The sequence below is a fragment of the Amblyraja radiata genome, chromosome 15 (assembly GCF_010909765.2).
Source record: "Amblyraja radiata isolate CabotCenter1 chromosome 15, sAmbRad1.1.pri, whole genome shotgun sequence".
Lineage (NCBI taxonomy): Eukaryota > Metazoa > Chordata > Chondrichthyes > Rajiformes > Rajidae > Amblyraja > Amblyraja radiata.
This window is the reverse complement of record NC_045970.1, coordinates 32,904,672-32,922,381: the sequence shown is the minus strand read 5'-3', so window position 1 is coordinate 32,922,381 and position 17,710 is coordinate 32,904,672. Positions and strand designations below refer to the sequence as shown.

The following is a 17,710-nucleotide window of genomic DNA, read 5'->3' as shown; positions in this document are numbered from 1 at the left end:
AAATACAAGTTAAAATACAATTAATTAAAAAAAGTGCAGTTATTTATGCGCATTATATAACCTTATAGCAGCTGGTAAACAGGACTTCCTATGTCTCTCAGTTTTGCACATTGGTGCAATCAGTCTCTGACTGAAGATGCTTGAGTATTGACATCTCGCCTGGTTTGAGATGATTGTGCCTAATGAAATGAAAGTTGAAAAAGTGGATCTGCCATCGGTGTAACAAATTGATAAACTTGACTGAGGGTGATTTTATTCAATGAACATGCTTTGCATAATGTTCTTTGAAGCATCTTGTTTCATTTCATAAGTGATTTTTCTAAAAGGTTGGTAGGATGTTGGGTGACGTAAATTTGCAAAGGCCAAGAATTACAAGGAATGGTTAACATTTTTGTAATGAGTTTCTGCAGACTCTGTCATGTTAAGATCAAATAATAAATAGGTTTGAATAGTTGAAATATTGCCAATTAGTTGTTGGTCTACTGGTATGTTGTTTCTGCACCAAATAAGTTGAAACCATCTAGTAACAGTATATTTAGGATTCAAATATTTGAAATTTTTAATACTTAAGCATTTACTTTGTTCATGAATCACAAATTTTGTTGGAAGAGTATATTTGTTGCTTCATTATTTTAAATTATGGGCTTTTTTGGAAATCTATAAAAGATGTATGAATTTTACTAAGCCTATTTGTAGGATTTACTACAACTTTTATCTTGCAATAGCAAATTGCTCGGTTTCCACAGAAGGAATCACAACTTATCATGCATGTTATTTCTGTTTGTAATGAGTGAAGGAATTTAGTTTTAGAGAAACGGTGCAGAAACTGGCCCTTCAGCCAACCGAGTGTGCAAGACCAGCGATCCCCTCACATTAACAGTATCTTACATACACTAGGGACAATTTACACATACACCAAGCCAATTAACCTACATACCTGTACGTCTTTGCAGTGTGGGAGGAAACCGTAGATCTCGGAGAAAACCCACGCAGTCACGGGGAGAACGTACAATCTCCGTACAGACAGCACCCGTAGTTGGGATCTACCTCGGATCTCCGGTGCTGTAAGACAGCAAGTCTATCGCTGTGCCACAGTGCAGCATTTGTTAGGCTTATTATTGTTACATGTAATGAGGTACTGTGAAAAGCCTTGTTGGGCTTGCCATCAGATATGTTATATCAGATATACCATACATAGATTCAATCCATTCAAACTCAAATACAATAGATAGAGCAAAGGGGAAGGTACAGAGTGCAGAATATATAAAATAGAAGATACAGTGTGCAGCATTGTAGCACATCAGTTCCTTAGACAAAGTCCAATGTCTTGAATATGGTTGAGGTGAATCGAACAGTACCTTAGCTTATGGAAAGATTGTTCAGAAGTGTGATAATAGAGGAGAAGAAGCTGTTCCTGAGTCTAGCGATGAGAGCTTTCAAGCTTCTGCATCTTCTGCCAGACAGAAGCATTGAGAAGGAGGAATGGCTGGGATGGGCCAAGAATTTATGTTGGCTGATTTTCTGAGGCAGAGTGAAGTGTAGATGGAGTCAATGGTGGGAAGTCTCGTCTGATTGACTGGTTAATTCTACAACTTTCTGTAATTTCTAGCCAACTTGGGCAGAGCTGTTCCCAAACCAAGCTATGCTTTCTGTGGCATCGGTGTGCATCTGTCACACCAATGCATTGATTGCAAACTTTTTTTTTCTTTTTTTTTTCCATTGACATGATCTGTGCACGATTTTATACACAAGGTCCACATGCTGAACGCCAGGACACTTGTCCAGTCATGTCCCCATTACGCATGTGTAAGTGTAATGGTTCTTGCTGCCCAGTCCATGGCAGAGCTCCGGCAGCTGCTACCACATCTGTCTCGCCACTGCCTGCCCCGCTCCGTGCCAGCGGGCAGTGCCAACATCTGGCCTTGCCAGCTGTGCCTCTACATCCCTGTGGCTGGCCGGCCGGCCGGTCATCAGTCGCTCAAGCTCTTTGAAGGCAACTTGCTCTTCTGGGTATGCTCCAGGCAGTTGAGGATGAACTGGCTGGTGTCGATGAAGCGCTCCACACAGTTGACCAGACAGGTCTCCGTCTTGCTGTCTAGACGAGGGCCTGGTTTGTCTCAGCACAGCTCGGTCAGTCTGTGCATCATCTGCTGGAACTTGTGTTTCTGACTCTCCACCTCGATGAACTGCTGCAGGTGCGGGTCGGCCGCCATCCCCGGGGCCTCCATCCCTGCTCTCTCCTGCCGCCGCTCCGGCTCCGGCCCTGCTCCCACTCTCTGCCGCGGCTATGACCTGTTAAATCTAATTCTGCAGTTGTATAGAGCAAGGTTGATGGGTGGTTGTGAGGGAATACTAGCTACACTAACAGTACACCTACACTAAGACTAGCTCTGTGTCCTTTCCTTGCCTATTTAAGTATCCAACTAAATAATATCTTCTAAACCTAGTAATTTTATCTAGTTCCACAATGTCTGCTAGGAATGCTTTTTAAATGTCAACCAAAACTTTCTCCTTGGATCTCTATCAAATCTCAAACTTCTTCCTCTCACCTTGAACATATATCCTCTTGCTTTTGTTACCTCTACCGTTGTAAAATAGATTCCAACTATGTGAGCTATATAAGCTTGTCATGACTTTGTTCACCTCTATCAGGTTAGTGTTTTTTTTGTACTCCATGGAAAACAAGTACAGCCAATCCAAACTCTCCCCATAATTTAAATCCTCTAGACAACAGCCTTGTAAATCTCCTGTTCACTCTTTCCATTGTCATGTTCTTGAAGTAAAGAGGCTATTTGTTCAAATTGCATTGTGATAAAGCTAACCTGAAAGTTGAATGCAATTTTGCCAGTAGATTGGGTCAGGAATTGTGATGCAATTGGAGATTTCAAAATTCTTCGAACTGCTTCCTCTCATAATTTTCCGAGGTTATTTGTTGCCTTTTTTCTCTACTTAATATTTTATAAGAACTGTGGGCTAATCATGTAAATACAGTTATGCCAAGTACAGGTTGGAGGCTGGGTATCCTGCAGTGAGTAATTAACTTCTAGGCATAAGTCAGGAGTGTGATTGAATACTCTCTGCTTAGTTTGTTGAGTGTAGCTCTAATAATGTTCCAAGCTTGAAACCATCCACAATAAAGCAGCCTTCTGTTATTGGTACGCAATCCTCAACCCTCCACTTCCATTTCCTCTTTCATCTGTGCATATTGACTACAGTTGTTACCTCTTGGTATTCATACACGTATATTATTTTGTCTACCCCTCCCAAACCCATGTTCACCTAAACCTACCTGATCTCCCGGTTGCTAAACACTTTAACTCCCCCTCCCATTCCCACACTGACCTTTCTGTCTTGGGCCTCCTCCATTGTCCAGTGAGGCCCAGCACAAATTGGAGGAACAGCAACTCATATTTCGCTTGGGCAGCTTGCACCTCAGCGGTATGAATATTGATTTCTCTAACTTTCCCTCTTTCTCCTTTCCTCCCCCTTCTGTTCTCCGACCAATCTGACTGTCCCTCTGATTACTTTGTATCTCTGTCTGCTTTGTTGTCACCTTCTCCTAGCTAACAATGGTCTATTCTACATCTTCCTCGATCTGCATCTGTTTTGATCTCATGCACTTCCTTATCTCTGTAACTCCCTCTCCCCTGATGCTCAGTCTGATGAAGGGTCTCGACCCGAAACATCACCCATTCCTTCTATCCAGAGATGTTGCCTGTCCCGCTGAGTTATTCCAGCATTTTGTGTCTATCTTTGGTGTTCTGGCAACCTTTCCATTAGTGATGTATGAGGTAAGTTGCTCCTGCAGTCAGCATTGTTTCACACTGTTTTTCAATGAGTCACTTCACATGCTGACAATCAGGAAGAACAGTAAATTGTTGCCATCTGGCATTCTAGCAGTGAACATGTGAAAGGACCTAGCCTGCACAAGCTGATGAACAGCTTTCTTGGAACTTCATTGATGGATCAGGTGCTGTTCTAGAAATTAATGATTTTGGTTTTGAGTTGGCAATTTATTTACAACTTAATACCAATTGCCATCCCGAGTACCTACCTACCGTTACTCGTACGAGCCGCTACGTGACATCCACGAGCTCCTACGTACCCGCTACGTACATTACACGAGCTCGAATCAGGGGAGAACTCGGGAGAACTCTTGAATTACCTTGTACAGTGGGACAGGCCCTTAAGTTTAGTTTATTGTCATGTGTACCAAAGTAGAGTGAAAAGCTTTTGTGTGATAACCAGTCAGCGGAGAGACTATACATGATTACAATCGAGCCATCCACATGAAGGGAATAACGTTTAGTGCATGAATGTAAAGATAGTCCGAGGATCTCCAATGAGGTAGATAGTAGCTCGGGGCCGCTCTCATGTTGTTGATAGGATGGTTCTGTTGCCTTAATAACTGCGGAAAGAAACTTCCCTGAGTTTAATTATAATCAGTGGGCAATTGAGGATTCATTTTGAAATATATAAATGTTATTTATTTTGGGTAAGTGCCATGAAGTTATGCCCTCTATACTTGTTCAAGTCTCGTGTCAGGAGTGGTGATCCCAATACCAAATCTCATGAGCATGAGTATATACTTTCCTACAGCCTTGACATTTGGAATTAAAGAATGTTACATCCAAATATAAATTATTGGAGAAATGTTTTAATATCTTAGATTTTTAAAATGTAGTTACCAAATTTTCCTGTAGTTTTTGAGTGAACTGAGTTACCATTGAAGCTTCACCATGGAATTGAAATCATGCTTCCCATCTACCAACCCGGAAAGCTTTCTTTACATCTAGTGAAGGCACTAACATCGTTCATGTAGGGTACAGAAGCTGCAGCCCAAGTACTAGTTTATAAAGTTTCAGCTGGCTTTTGTTCTATATGACTTTGTTAATGAGATAATTTTCCTTTGGTAGACACAAGGAACTTGTTTTAGTTTTAGAGATAAAGCAATTTTAACAGGCCCTTCTGTCCACTGAGTCTGTGCCAACCAATGATCACCCATGCACTAGTTCTATGTTATCCCAATTTCGCATCCTACACATTAGGGGCAATTTACAGAAGCCAATTAACCTAAAAACTGCACGTCTCTGAAATGTGGGAGGAAACGGGAGCATCCAGAGAAAGCCCACGTAGTCACACGGAGAATGTGTAAACTCTGTACAGACAGTACCTATAATCAGGATCAAACCCAGATCTCTGGTGCTTAATGTTGGTCCAGATGCTGTTTAAAAAAAAAAAGACTACTGGAGTAACTCAGTGGGTCAGGCGGCATCTTTGGAAGAAATGGATGGGCGATGTTCCGGGTTGGAACCTTCTTCAGACTCTGGTGCTTTTTAAAGAAAAAACGCCTTCTCAACTTGTACTGCCAACTTCATCAATGTGTTCCTTCTCTCTAGAGATGCTGCCTGTCCTGCTGAGTTACTCCAGCTTTTTGTGTCTATCTTCATAAATGTGTTTTCACTCTTGAGTCTCTTCTCTTCTGCACCTACTTTAATGTTGAAGACTTAAAAAATATTTTGTACATCTGACCAACCCTGTGGCAGTCTGCAGATTTCACAATAGACACATCAGAATGCACAGATGCACTGAAAATCAGTGATCCTTGAAACTGGGGACTGCTGAGAGGATGGTTTGTTTGCTTTCTTAATATAAATGAATCGCATCTCATTTGTCTGCATTAAATTGGATCTTCCTTATGTATCTCCCGTACTCCACCTTGTAACTAATTATTATCGCTAGTACTGTCTACTGTTTATTTTGAGTTTGAGTTGACATTTGTACCTGTTCAACATGTCAGTGGTGATTCTAATACCAACATCTCAGGAGCAGCACAACAAGCGCTCCCTGACTTGTGTAATACGTGAGTTACGTAAGCTTGCGCTTAAGTAAATATTTCAAAACAGATGGTCCTGTTTCCTGAATGACACGTGTTATTGCAACAGGTGGGTGGTGGGGGCTTCCCGTCTGCTTCATTGATATGAAAGTGTTGCTTGTTCTCTATGCTTTTCCCCCTATTGCCATGGTCGGTGCAACACTGGGAAGGTGGATGAGGATGAGGGAGATGTGGGGAACAACTTCTGGTGCACCAGCGAGCCCTTCCCCAACACAACGGCTGTTGTTGTGACTCGTTGTAGCCCCTGGCTGACAGCACTTTCTTCAGGGCTCTGCCACCGACTGGATGTGCACGGTCACCGTGGGGCTCCCTCCCCTCTCACTAGCTATCGCTTTTTCCTGTCGGCCATCGCCTTGTCCCCTTCACGGATGTCTCGACCTCCCCTGTGTCGCCAACAACTTCTAAGGTGGGGTCTGGGGAGAATGAGGAGGCGCCAGTGCAGTATCTACAACATGAGCTGCAGGAGTAGGCCAAAACCTGGTAAGTGATAGGAGTATGCACGTGAGGGAGGTGCTTGGTCGATGGGTAGAGATAGTAACAAAGTCTAGAGGTGAAAAGAACCAAAGGGTATCAGATGAGGAAAGAGAAATATTTGATGTTTATAGTGTTGAGGTCAAACAACTTGCACCTTTGCCATATTTAGAAAATAGTTTTCGTATTTGCAGGCCAGCTATGTCATACGTTGAAATAAATCTCTCAGTAGGTTCTCGTGTCAACACGAGGGCATCTGATCTATTAGATCCAATTATCAGAGACAGGAGCATGAACATAGGTATTCCTAAAGGTCTGTACTGTGTTCAAGGTCTTCTCTAGTCTGTTCCAATAATTGGGCATGTTCATTCCTTCAGGGGTTTTATAACTTTCCATGACTTCAGAGTTCCAACTACATTTCGTGGCTTAAATTGAAAAGTGGGGGAGAAAATAATCCTGCCTGCATAATGCTTGATGAATTTTGAAAATATGCTTTAAACACATATAATCCCAAGGTTCAGTGATAGAAGTAAAGGATCTTGAGGCTTATAAATCGGCATTAATTGACTTCAACGTTTTTGTTTTAAAATCGTAGATCTGCATGCGTTTTTTTTTTTTAACATTGGTGAATTTCGAATAAAGATGAAAGCTTTTGCTCAACCATTTTTGTGCAGAAAATCTGCAGAATGCTGGGGGAAGCACATAATGCATGGAATTGCATTGGATGTACAGCACAGAAATGGGCAGGAAAATGTATGTATTCTGTTATGGTGCACTTGATTTGCTCTTCAGAGCATTGCATTGCAAGGAAGCAATTCCTTGCATAACCAGTGATAACTTCCTGAGTCTTGGAGATGATTAATGGTGGCGTCAATCTTATAAACTGGTGTGCAGAATGAATAATAAGGTAGGAGATTAGAGCATTGTCCAGTGCTCTTGATTCCCCCCTTCATGTTGCGGGATATAATTTTGAATACCAGTGGCAATGCCACCAGCTGCACATGCAGTGTTGTTCGGAGGCTAAAAAGTTAAGTTTTCAGTTGGGGGCCCATCACAAAGCTCTTAGCAGCATACTATGCTTTAAAAGCCTCAGACCAAAATGATTATGACATTTTCCTCTATGACTTGCTGATTCCAATAATTCATGAATAACCAAAAATATAATTGCACTTAAAACTTATGTTATGCATTTCTGTTATGCTGATACATTTATTAGTTTGCTCAACATTTAAGTACAACCCTAATGGCTTTACAGAAAAGTAGCATTATCCTTGTTGCATTTCAGTTCTAGTTTCACACTTTGGATTTGAGTCAGTATGTCCAGATAAAAGCTGCTGTATTTGCATCTTGTCTTTGGACAGATAGGACCATGAAGTGTAATATCTTGAACCGTATTACTGTAAGTGCTTGGTTTTTATTTGAATTATGGCATCAGTCTCCCCCTCCTCCAATGTAATGTTTTTTTCATCCATGTTGTTCAGGGGCTATTTATTGCTTTTTCTATTTTGGTTTATAGCAATGGTTATGTAAATATTTTAATTAAGAATTACTAATTGCTCCCTTGATATACAGATGTCCTAAAAATGGACCCAGGCTGAAATTGAAAAGTTGCTGTTTAAACATTGTAACATCAAAGGTACTTCTGATCTATCAGAGTACTAATTATTTGATTTACTAATTTGTGTGAAGAATGTAAGATTTTAAGCAGTTTGTGCATTTTAGAAACATGTAAATTAACATATTACACTTTAATTAAAACACGGAACATAGTAATGGCTCTGATTGTATTGGTATAATTTGCCGCACTGGCTGAATGCTTGTGAGCAGTTAAAGCTTTGAAGAATGCCGGGAAAGTTTCAGCTCTGTGGTAATGACCTTTTAACTGTTCTGATGTGGTAATAAGCATATTCTCTTTCAATAACACTGAATACACACGCAGACCCCGTCATTGGCTTAAAAATAAATGAAGCACCCAGGTATGAACATTGACCTCCAATTTCAGCTAGTCCTTGCTTTCTCCCTCCTTCCGCTCCCCTTCCCAGCTCTCCCACAGCCTACTGTCTCCGGCTCTTCCTTTCTTCTTCCCGCCACCCCCCTCCCCCCCACCCCCACATCCTGCAGAAGAAGGGTCTCGACTCGAAATGTCACCTATTCCTTCGCTCCATAGTTGCTGTCTCACCCGCTGAGTCTCCAGCATTTTTGTCTACCTTTGGCATTCTGTAAAACTTTCTTCCATTCAAAACGAATGTGGGCAACTTTAGCAACTGGATCCTTGACTTGCTCATCGGCAGACCTGAATCAGTGAGTATCAGTAACATCCCCTCCTTGCTGGCCATCTACACAGAAGCACTTCAGGGCTTAGCCACCTGCTCTCATCTCTTTAAACATATGACTGTATGGCTAAACACTGCTCCAATGCCATTTATAAACTCGCTGACATCGCTGTGCTTGGCCAAATCATGGGTTGTGTTGAGTTGGTATACAGGAAAGAGATGGAACACCTGGTTGAGTGGTGCTAAAACAACAACCCCTTGCTCAAAGTTAACAAGACCAAGCAACTTGTCGTTGAGTTTAGAAAGGGGAAGTCTGGGTGCCACATGTCATTTTTCTTTTGTGGGTCAGCGGTGGAGAGAGTAGCAGCTTCAAATTCTAGTTTAACTTGTTCTATTCGGTTAGTTTAGTGCAGTGATTCTCAACATGGGGCCATATGGAGCCATGGCAAATTTCAGGTGGGCCACAGAAAAATATTGGGATTTAGGGGGCCACAGGTTCAATGAAGGGGGCCACAGAGCTACCACCCTGTTGCCTCCTAAATTTCAGTTCTAATAAATTTAAATCTATGTAGTTGAAATATTTTTGATGTTTGTGGAATAGAATAAAAGAGAATATATGTGCAATTAATAGACACTGATATTTTTATGGAAGGTATTATAATATTGAAATACTTTTTTTCCGTTAATAATGTCAGGGGGGACCACAGAAAAATTAAAAGATCCCAAGGGGGCCATGAGCTTAAAAAGGTTGGGAACCACTGGTTTAGTGTATTGATGCATGTACTGAGGAACAGTGACAAGCTTTTTGTTGCGTGCTTTCCAGTCAGCAGAAAGACTATACTTGATTACAATCGAGCCGTCCACAATGTACATACAGGATAAAGGGAGTAACGTATAGTGCAGGTAAAGTCTGATTACCCTCTACTTCCTTCCGTTAAGCCAATTTTCCACCCAGTTGGCTAGTTCTCCTTGGATTCCATGCGCTCTAACCTTCCAGAACAGTTACCTGCTTTGTGGACATATACATGCTCTAAAAAATCCTGGTAATATCACTGAGTGTTATTAAAATAATTTTGTTTTTAAATATTGTGCCTGTCCTCCTTGGTCATCAGCAAAGAGCACAAAATTCCAGAGTCACTCAGCAGATCAGGCAGCATCTTTGCAAAATATAGATAGGTGACATTTTTGGCTGGGACCCTTCTTGAGAAATTCTGCACTTCCTTGTATCTCTGAAGAAGGGTCCTAACACAAGTCGCCTATCCGTCTATTTTGTGGATTTTTTTTTTGTAAACTAGCATCTGCAGTACCTTATATAAGCAAATAATACACATGTGATACAATTCTGATTTTAATCTAGCAGTCTATAAAAATGCGTTATAATTTGAAAAGGAAACAATGCAGCACTTTTTACTTTTTTTTAATTGTAAGGAGTTGTCTCGAGTCTTAAATCTTCCATTATGATTAATTTCATAATATATCCTCATCCTTTGTTTCAATAACTTTTGGTGAATCTGGTTTGTAAGTCGTTACTGCTGAGTGAATGCTTGACCTGAAATGAGATTTGGTTAGAATGCTGCTTTTCAAAAAGTTTTGAGGAGGCACTGCAGTTATTAAAGCGTGATGTTAAGTTTTGTGTGGTCTCTGTTCTTCCATCTCTGCTTGATATCATTAGTAACCTAAACATAGTGACATTGTCGAGAGAGGGCCCTCTTCTTCCTTCTCTTGTCACTTTCTACTCTTTCCCCAAGCTTTAAGAGGACTAGAGGGTGTGAGCTATAGGGAGAGGTCAGTTCATTGGCTATATTTAAGAGGAAGTTAGATGTGGCCATTGTAGCTAAAGGGATCAGGTGGTATGGAGAGAAGGCAGGTACAGGATACTGAGTTGGATGATCAGCCATGATCATATTGAATGGCGGTGCAGGCTCGAAGGGCCGAATTGCCTACTCCTGCACCTATTTTCTATGTTTCTATGTCTCTATTCCATGGAGCGTAGAAGGATGAGGTGTACAAAATCATGAGAGGAATAGATCGGGTAGATGCACAGACTCTTGCCCAGAGTAGGGGAATCGAGGACCAGAGGACACAGGTTTAAGGTGAAAAAATTTAATAGGAATCTGAGGGATAACCTTTTCACACAAAGGGTGGTGGGTGTATGGAACAAGCTGCAAGAGGAGGTAGTTGAGGCTGGGACTATCCCATTGTTTAAGAAACAGTTAGATGGTACATGGATAGGACGGGATTGGAGGGATATGAACCAAGCAAGAGGACTAGTGTGGCTGGGACATTGTTGGCCGGTGTGGGCAAGTTGGGCCGAAGGGCATGTTTCCACACTGTATCACTCTATGACTTCCCTCTACCCCAACAACTGGTTATATCTTGTCTAGTATCTTCTAACCTACCCCACCCCTCACATTCAATGTTTTAAAAATGAAATGTGACACTGCTGTTTTAATATAGGATTTACTGAGAGATGTTACCTAAATATACAAAGGTATATTCGTGTACCTTTGTATATTTAGGTAACGTCTCTCAGTAAATCCTCAACGGTGGTATTTTTAAGCAGTAACTTTAAACTATTTTCCACTGAGCAACATTTATATTGGTGTCCTTAGTTGAGTTCTCTAGCTGCTACCTGACGGCTGTTAAACACTAACAGCTGGAGTTACTCTTGCAGACATTTCATTCTCCAGGCAACTGAATGATAAATGATTTTGTGTTGAGTTGGCAGTGCAAAATTGCCATGCATTTGATTTGACTAGTGCAGTGCATTCAGTTGATTTAATATCATGTAAGTGAACCAAGGTTGGTAAGGACATGGATTAAGTTTATAGGATCGGTGACCAACAGATTTACTATTACTGTCGCGTAAAGTGACCAAGGCAAGTAGAACTGCAGATGCTGGAAAAATCAAAGATAGACAAAAATGCTGGAGAAACTCAGCGGGTGAGGCAGCATCTATGGAGCGAAGGAATAGGTGATGTTTTGGGTCGAGATCCTTCCTCGGACTGATGTGGGGGGGGGGGGGGGGGGGGCCAGAAAGAAGAAAGGAAGAGGTGGAGACAGTGGGTTGTGGGAGAGCTGGGGAGGGAAAGGAGGGAGAAAGCAAGGACTACCTGAAATTGGAGAAGTCAATGTTCATACCGCTTGGGTGTAAACTACCCAAGCAAAATATGAGGTGCTGCTCCTCCAATTTGCGGTGGGACTCGCTCTGACCATGGAGGAGGCTCAGGACAGAAAGGTCGGATATGGAATAGAGGGGGAGTTGAAGTGCTGAGCCACCGGGAGATCAGGTTGGTTAATGCGAACTGTGCGGAGGTGTGGCGAAGCGATCACCAAGCCTTGGTCTCACCGATGTAGAGCAGTTGACACCTAGAACAGCGGATGCAATAGAGGAGGTTGGAGGAGGTGCAGGTGAACTTCTGCTTCACCTGGAAAGACTGCTTGGGTGCTTGGATGGAGTTGAAGGGGAGGTAAGGCGACAAGTGTAGCATTTCCTGCGGTTGCAAGGGAAGGTGCCAGGGGTGGGAGTGGTTTGGGTGGGAAGGGACGAATTGACCAGGAAGTTACGGAGGGAGCGTTCTCTGCGGAAAGCCGAAAGGGGAGGAGATTGGAAGATGTGGCCAGTGGTGGGATCCCGTTGGAGGTGACGAAAATGTCGGAGGATTATCTGTTGTATATATATCCTCACCAAGGTAAATATATATGAGACATTTTTGTCAATGGATTCTGATTTAACAAATGGCAAGCAAACTCTGCGATATTTGGATTTTTTGCAGTATTTGTAAATTTCACTGCTTCCTTGGCTTCTCTGACATTCTGAGTGTTCATTTTTGTTTTTTGGTATTTGATGAAATTATCCCCGAAGCTGGGAAAAGGAAGCGGGGGATGGAATGCCTCCTAGAATGGCAAGCTCTGCTCACAGTAGTGCATAGCGATATAATGGAATTAATCATAGTCTGTGATGAAAATCTGCAAAATTTGCAGTGTTCAAATTTATAGTTGTGACACATGAATGTGCATTCAGTCACACTGGTTTCTAATGGTGTTAAAAGTTTGATAAGGTAGGCTCTTTTGAACATGAAATAACATGTTCAGCTGGATTTGTATGTCTTGAGGTATAATCAAATGCTAACATTTTACCATTAATGCTTCCTGGGAAGGAAAAGCCATGCAATTTTTTAAACTATTGGACTCGTTAACCTGTGCATTTATTTTTGATTTTAGGAATTAATTATTTTTATACCAAATCAGGACCTGGTAACTGGTATTTTTTAATTGCCTGAAAACATATTATGTAGATCGATGATGCAATTAAATCACCCTAGGTTAAGTTTTGAATTGTAAAAAATTGAAAGCAGTATTACACATCACCTTGCTTGGAAGCAGAGGAATAAAATCCCAGAATCTCTAACTCAGGCTAACAACATTTACTCCTCTTGCAATCATGGAGAAAAATTAATGGCAAAAATGCATGTCCACATGTTGTGCTGTAAACAGATCTGACCATGATGCTGTTCTTTACACAACTACGAATTGGAAAATTACCAACTTTTCGTATAACAGTCACAAACTTCCTGCTATTCCAATATAAATCGCAAGCCTTTCTGCCCTGATGCAGTCCATTCTCAGGTTCTCCAGCTTCTGGCATATGGACAACCTGCGTATGAAAGAACCCCCAGAAAATTATTTGTTAACATGAAGTTTCTATAGTAGACATTATACACGGTAATGATAGATACAACAATTAATGCAAACAGTAGAATGATCCAAAGATTGTCGTGCCACCTGAAGTAATGCAAAAGGAATAGTGTAATAATAGAATAACTGAATGAGTGAAAGAGTAATAATACGTAGCACGTATTCTTATTTATTTATTTATTTATTTTTTTGCTTTTGCAACTAAAGAATACAATATCAAAAGCTACTATATTCCACCTTGGGTGATTAATTCATTAAGCTTATCATCTGCTTGCATTTATGTGTTTTTAACTATGCCCTCGACCCAAAATCTCATTTAGAGCTAGTTTTATTTGGGACACAGTAAAGGGAGAAAATTGGCCTGCCACTATCTCAACGATTTTTCTCTAACTCCCAGCCTCTGTCCCATCTTCTCCACTCACTTTCTCTGATTCAAAGTTATACAGAATGGAAACAGGCTCTTTGGCCCAACTTGCTGAAACAGACCAACATGTCCCATTTACACTAGTCCCACCTGCCTGCGTTTGGCCCATATCCCTGTAAACCTATTCTATCCATGTATGTCCGAATGTTTCTTAAAACGTTGCAATAGTGCCTGCCACAACTACCTCCTCTGGCAGCTCGTTTCATATGCCCACCATCCTTTGTGTAAAAAAAAAAACAAATAAACCTCTCGGATTCATTTGTACTGATTTCTGCTAGTACTTGTGATGCTGCAGGTGGTTAAACCTAAAACCATTGATTTGTAGTTGGTCATTGAGCAATTCTAGTCTTTGAATCCTGATTTGTAATGAAAATAATATTTTAGTTTGGGTATTCCTGGTTGGAAGGATTTAAGAAATTGCTTCATAGGCAGTTAATTTACTGGAAGTAATTTTAACAATATTTTATCTTTTTTTGCAGGAATATTTCTGCTGACGTAAATGATACATCAGAGTAAGGATGTTGAACAAGTGGACTGCATCTCCATTCCTGATTAAAACTGGATATGTCCTTTAATGACAGATGTGCAGTTTGGTGCCATATCAGACTTTCTTCGTTTTACTTTGTGTCCTAGAACATAACCTTTAACCTTTGAAGAAGAGAAATTGTTCCACCGTTTGTTTTCAAAAATATTATCAACTTGGCTACTGATTTTGCAGCCATTATGAGTAGTACATTAGGAAAAGAAAAGGACAGCAAAGAAAAGGACCCTAAAGTTTCATTGGGAAAGGATGGAAAAGCTTCTGGTGGCTTTGGAAAAGATGGGAAAGAGAGAGAGTCCAAAACCAAAGGGAAAGATGCCAAAGAAGGAAAGAAGGAATCTAGTGGAGGACAACCAGGTGTGCAATTCCAAGTGGACAATACAATAAAACGGCCAAATCCAGCACCGGGACGTAAAAAATCTACCAATGCTGAAGTGGTTAAAGAGTTAAACAAGTGTCGTGAGGAGAATGCAATGCGTTTGGACTTGGCTAAAAGATCAATTCACGTGCTTCCAACATCAGTCAAAGAATTGACCCAATTAACTGAGCTTTATTTGTATAGTAACAAGTTGCAGTGTTTGCCAGTCGAACTGGGATGTCTTGTGAACTTGGTCACCCTGGCACTGAGTGAAAATTCGCTTACAAGTTTGCCTGACTCTCTTGATAATTTGAAGGAGCTACGAATGCTTGATTTGCGGCATAACAAACTTCGAGAAATCCCTGCAGTAGTGTACAAGCTGGTTTCCCTTACCACTCTTTACCTACGGTTTAATCGCATAACTACTGTGGAGAAGGACATTAAAAACCTATCCAAACTTACAATGCTGAGTATCCGAGAGAACAAAATTAAACAGCTTCCTGCAGAAATAGGTAAGTCTAATGCACATCCAGTACAATTGAGCATCATTTTCTTGAAGGTTCACTGAAAATGTTAGTGACATATCAATATTTTCTGTTTCATACTTTATTGGTGCGTTTTTATGTTTGGATTGCACATACAAATTAGAGTAACATTTTTAATGCATATTAGCTATAGATGTTATGGTGACATTTTGAAAATCAATGCAATTTCAATTTTTCATTCTAAGCAGCGTTCTGAGATGTTCATTGTAATGCGCTTCTGATTGCAAACATGCCAAATTGTGCAGATCTGTATAGACTGTAATGCAATTCTTTGACAACAAATAATGTTGAAGGGCTGGTGTTTGACCACAGTGTAGTAAATAAGGTTTCAAATGAAATGAAAATCGAGACATTCATCGCCTGGATCTCGCAAATGGACAAATGCTTGTAAATGCTACCAGATGTCCAATATTATTTTGCTTTACTGCCTTAATGAAGCCGTTGCTTTGGAGACCACTAAATTTGTGGTATCCCTTTATGATCCTGAGGTAAGTTAATGCCTCATTCATTCAGTACTATATTCATATGTATTCTTAAAATCGTTGTGAGAAAGGAAAGAGCAATATCAGCAAGATTCTTCAATTATCCCCATTACATTAAAAATATGATGGGGGCTTTTTGATAGATTCACAGACGATTGATAATGAAATGGGATTGTAAAACACTAATCGCTACTTTAATTCCATTATGCTCTCTTCCTAGAGATTGGGCAATTATAATTTTATTACCAATCTGTGATAGCTTTTGTGGCAGGATTTATTTGATCATTGCATAAATATTGAATAAGTGATTATTGTCTGAGCTTGGTGGGGGGAAGGGCGGTTAAGTTATGATTAAACAGCATAATTAATGAAAATTTGCAATGTTGGCATACTATATCTGTTAATAGATCAAAGTAATATAATTACTTAAGTATGTTTTAGCAGCTTAAAAAAAGATAGTGCTGTAGTCAGTCAGAATGTCTGAAGAACATGGATATCCACCATCCACGGAGACCACTGAACATGGATATCCATGATCTCCAGAGATACTGCCTGAAATACGGATTTACAAGGAATTGTTTAAAGTGTTATTGCAGCACTTTGTCTTTTTCGTTAACCAGCATTTGCAGTTCCTTGGTTTATCTCATTTTGATCTCACTTTCTTGACAGGTGCTTTATTTTCTAATCTGTCAATTTATCACACCCTGTCACCTATCAGTCATTAGTGAATACTACACCTCAGTTATTAGTGAATATTTACAAGTTATGGTGGTTTACAATAATTTGCAGAGCTACAGATTAAATAATGGGAAAATTGGAAATACTCAGCAGGCAAAGCAGCACCTGTGACACATTTATATTTCGGGCCAATCACCGTTCAAAACAAGCCATAATATGCAATATGCATTCAGGACTGGGAATCTCTGGGAGAGATGCTGATTAATTGATCATGCACCTTCTAAGGGTTTGTTAAATGTAAATATTTTCTCTAATGTAACAATTTGTAATGTTATTTGTGAATTGTTGTGTATTGTATTCTTAACGATGAGATTTATCAAGGTAAGTTAAATATCCCTTAACTTTGCCTCCCACATTTTATGATAACAGTGCTATAACGAATATGTAAGTTGTGTGCTGATGCTTCACTGCAAAAAGATGGTGGGTTTTGTAGTCATCTAAGGGGAATCTACAGAACTGAGCTGATGCATGTCTGCCTCAAAGCACTGTGCTGTCTATTCAGAAAGATCGAGAGCAAAGATTTGTCTGGATAAATCTATATGATCAATAGTTAGTGGAATTACAGATTTACAAGGGGATGTTCAAAGGGTCAGATAAGCCTGAAAAATGGGGTCCGGATTATCTGAGGAAGGTAATGCCAAATAACGTCTGAATTACCACGAGGAACAGACCTGGGTGGAACTCGGATGTCACTTGCGATCTTAAATGGGAGTGCCATTTCTGATCACAAGAGCTCGTGGACTCTGTTAAAGACTAAATATTGAATAAGTGATTATTGTCTGAGCTTGGTGGGGGGAAGGGGGGTTAAGTTTTGTCAAAGAAGGATTCACACAGATTTGAGCATTGCATGGAAAACTAAAAGCAGACTAAGACATGATCGATGTCTGCAAGCATCCAGAGACCAAGGACAGTGAGCTATTTGTCAACCTTTGCCCGATGTTAAACACACTTAGTCTTTGATATCCACTGTGGTTCATTTTCCTCAAGAGATTTTGCGCCAGTTCCCATCTCAACTTTGTTTTTTTAAATACACTGAACATCTTGTTGTTTATTATAGGTTATTATTATGGGAAAGTTGTCCAACGATTTGGAGAGGTTCTTTTCCTAAATGTGACTGCAACATGTCACGCCTCGCCTTCTGCTGGGTTTTTTTGTCAGGCAATGGGTTGTCCAACTTTATTCTGCAGGGGAATATACTTTTTTTTGTAGGAAAGAACTGCAGATAAATTGAAGTTGACACAAAATGCTGGAGTAACTCTGCGGGACAGGCAACATCTCTGGAGA

At 40.5% G+C, this 17,710-nt stretch overlaps 2 protein-coding genes across 2 annotated transcripts in view; one reads left to right on the top strand and one right to left on the bottom strand.

Moving 5' to 3' along the window:
- Positions 1-17,710, top strand: part of shoc2 (SHOC2 leucine rich repeat scaffold protein) — a 76,398-nt gene that overhangs the window by 18,529 nt on the left and 40,159 nt on the right. The window contains exon 2 of the mRNA XM_033033983.1: positions 14,242-15,173. Within this exon, the coding sequence (XP_032889874.1) occupies positions 14,486-15,173 (688 nt within the window). The 5' untranslated portion in view covers positions 14,242-14,485. The remainder of the gene's footprint in view (positions 1-14,241; positions 15,174-17,710) is intronic.
- timm8a (translocase of inner mitochondrial membrane 8A) lies at positions 1,718-2,287 on the bottom strand. Its single transcript, XM_033033984.1, is given in 1 exon segment — positions 1,718-2,287. A coding segment is annotated over 1 exon segment (258 nt). The 5' UTR covers positions 2,229-2,287; the 3' UTR covers positions 1,718-1,970.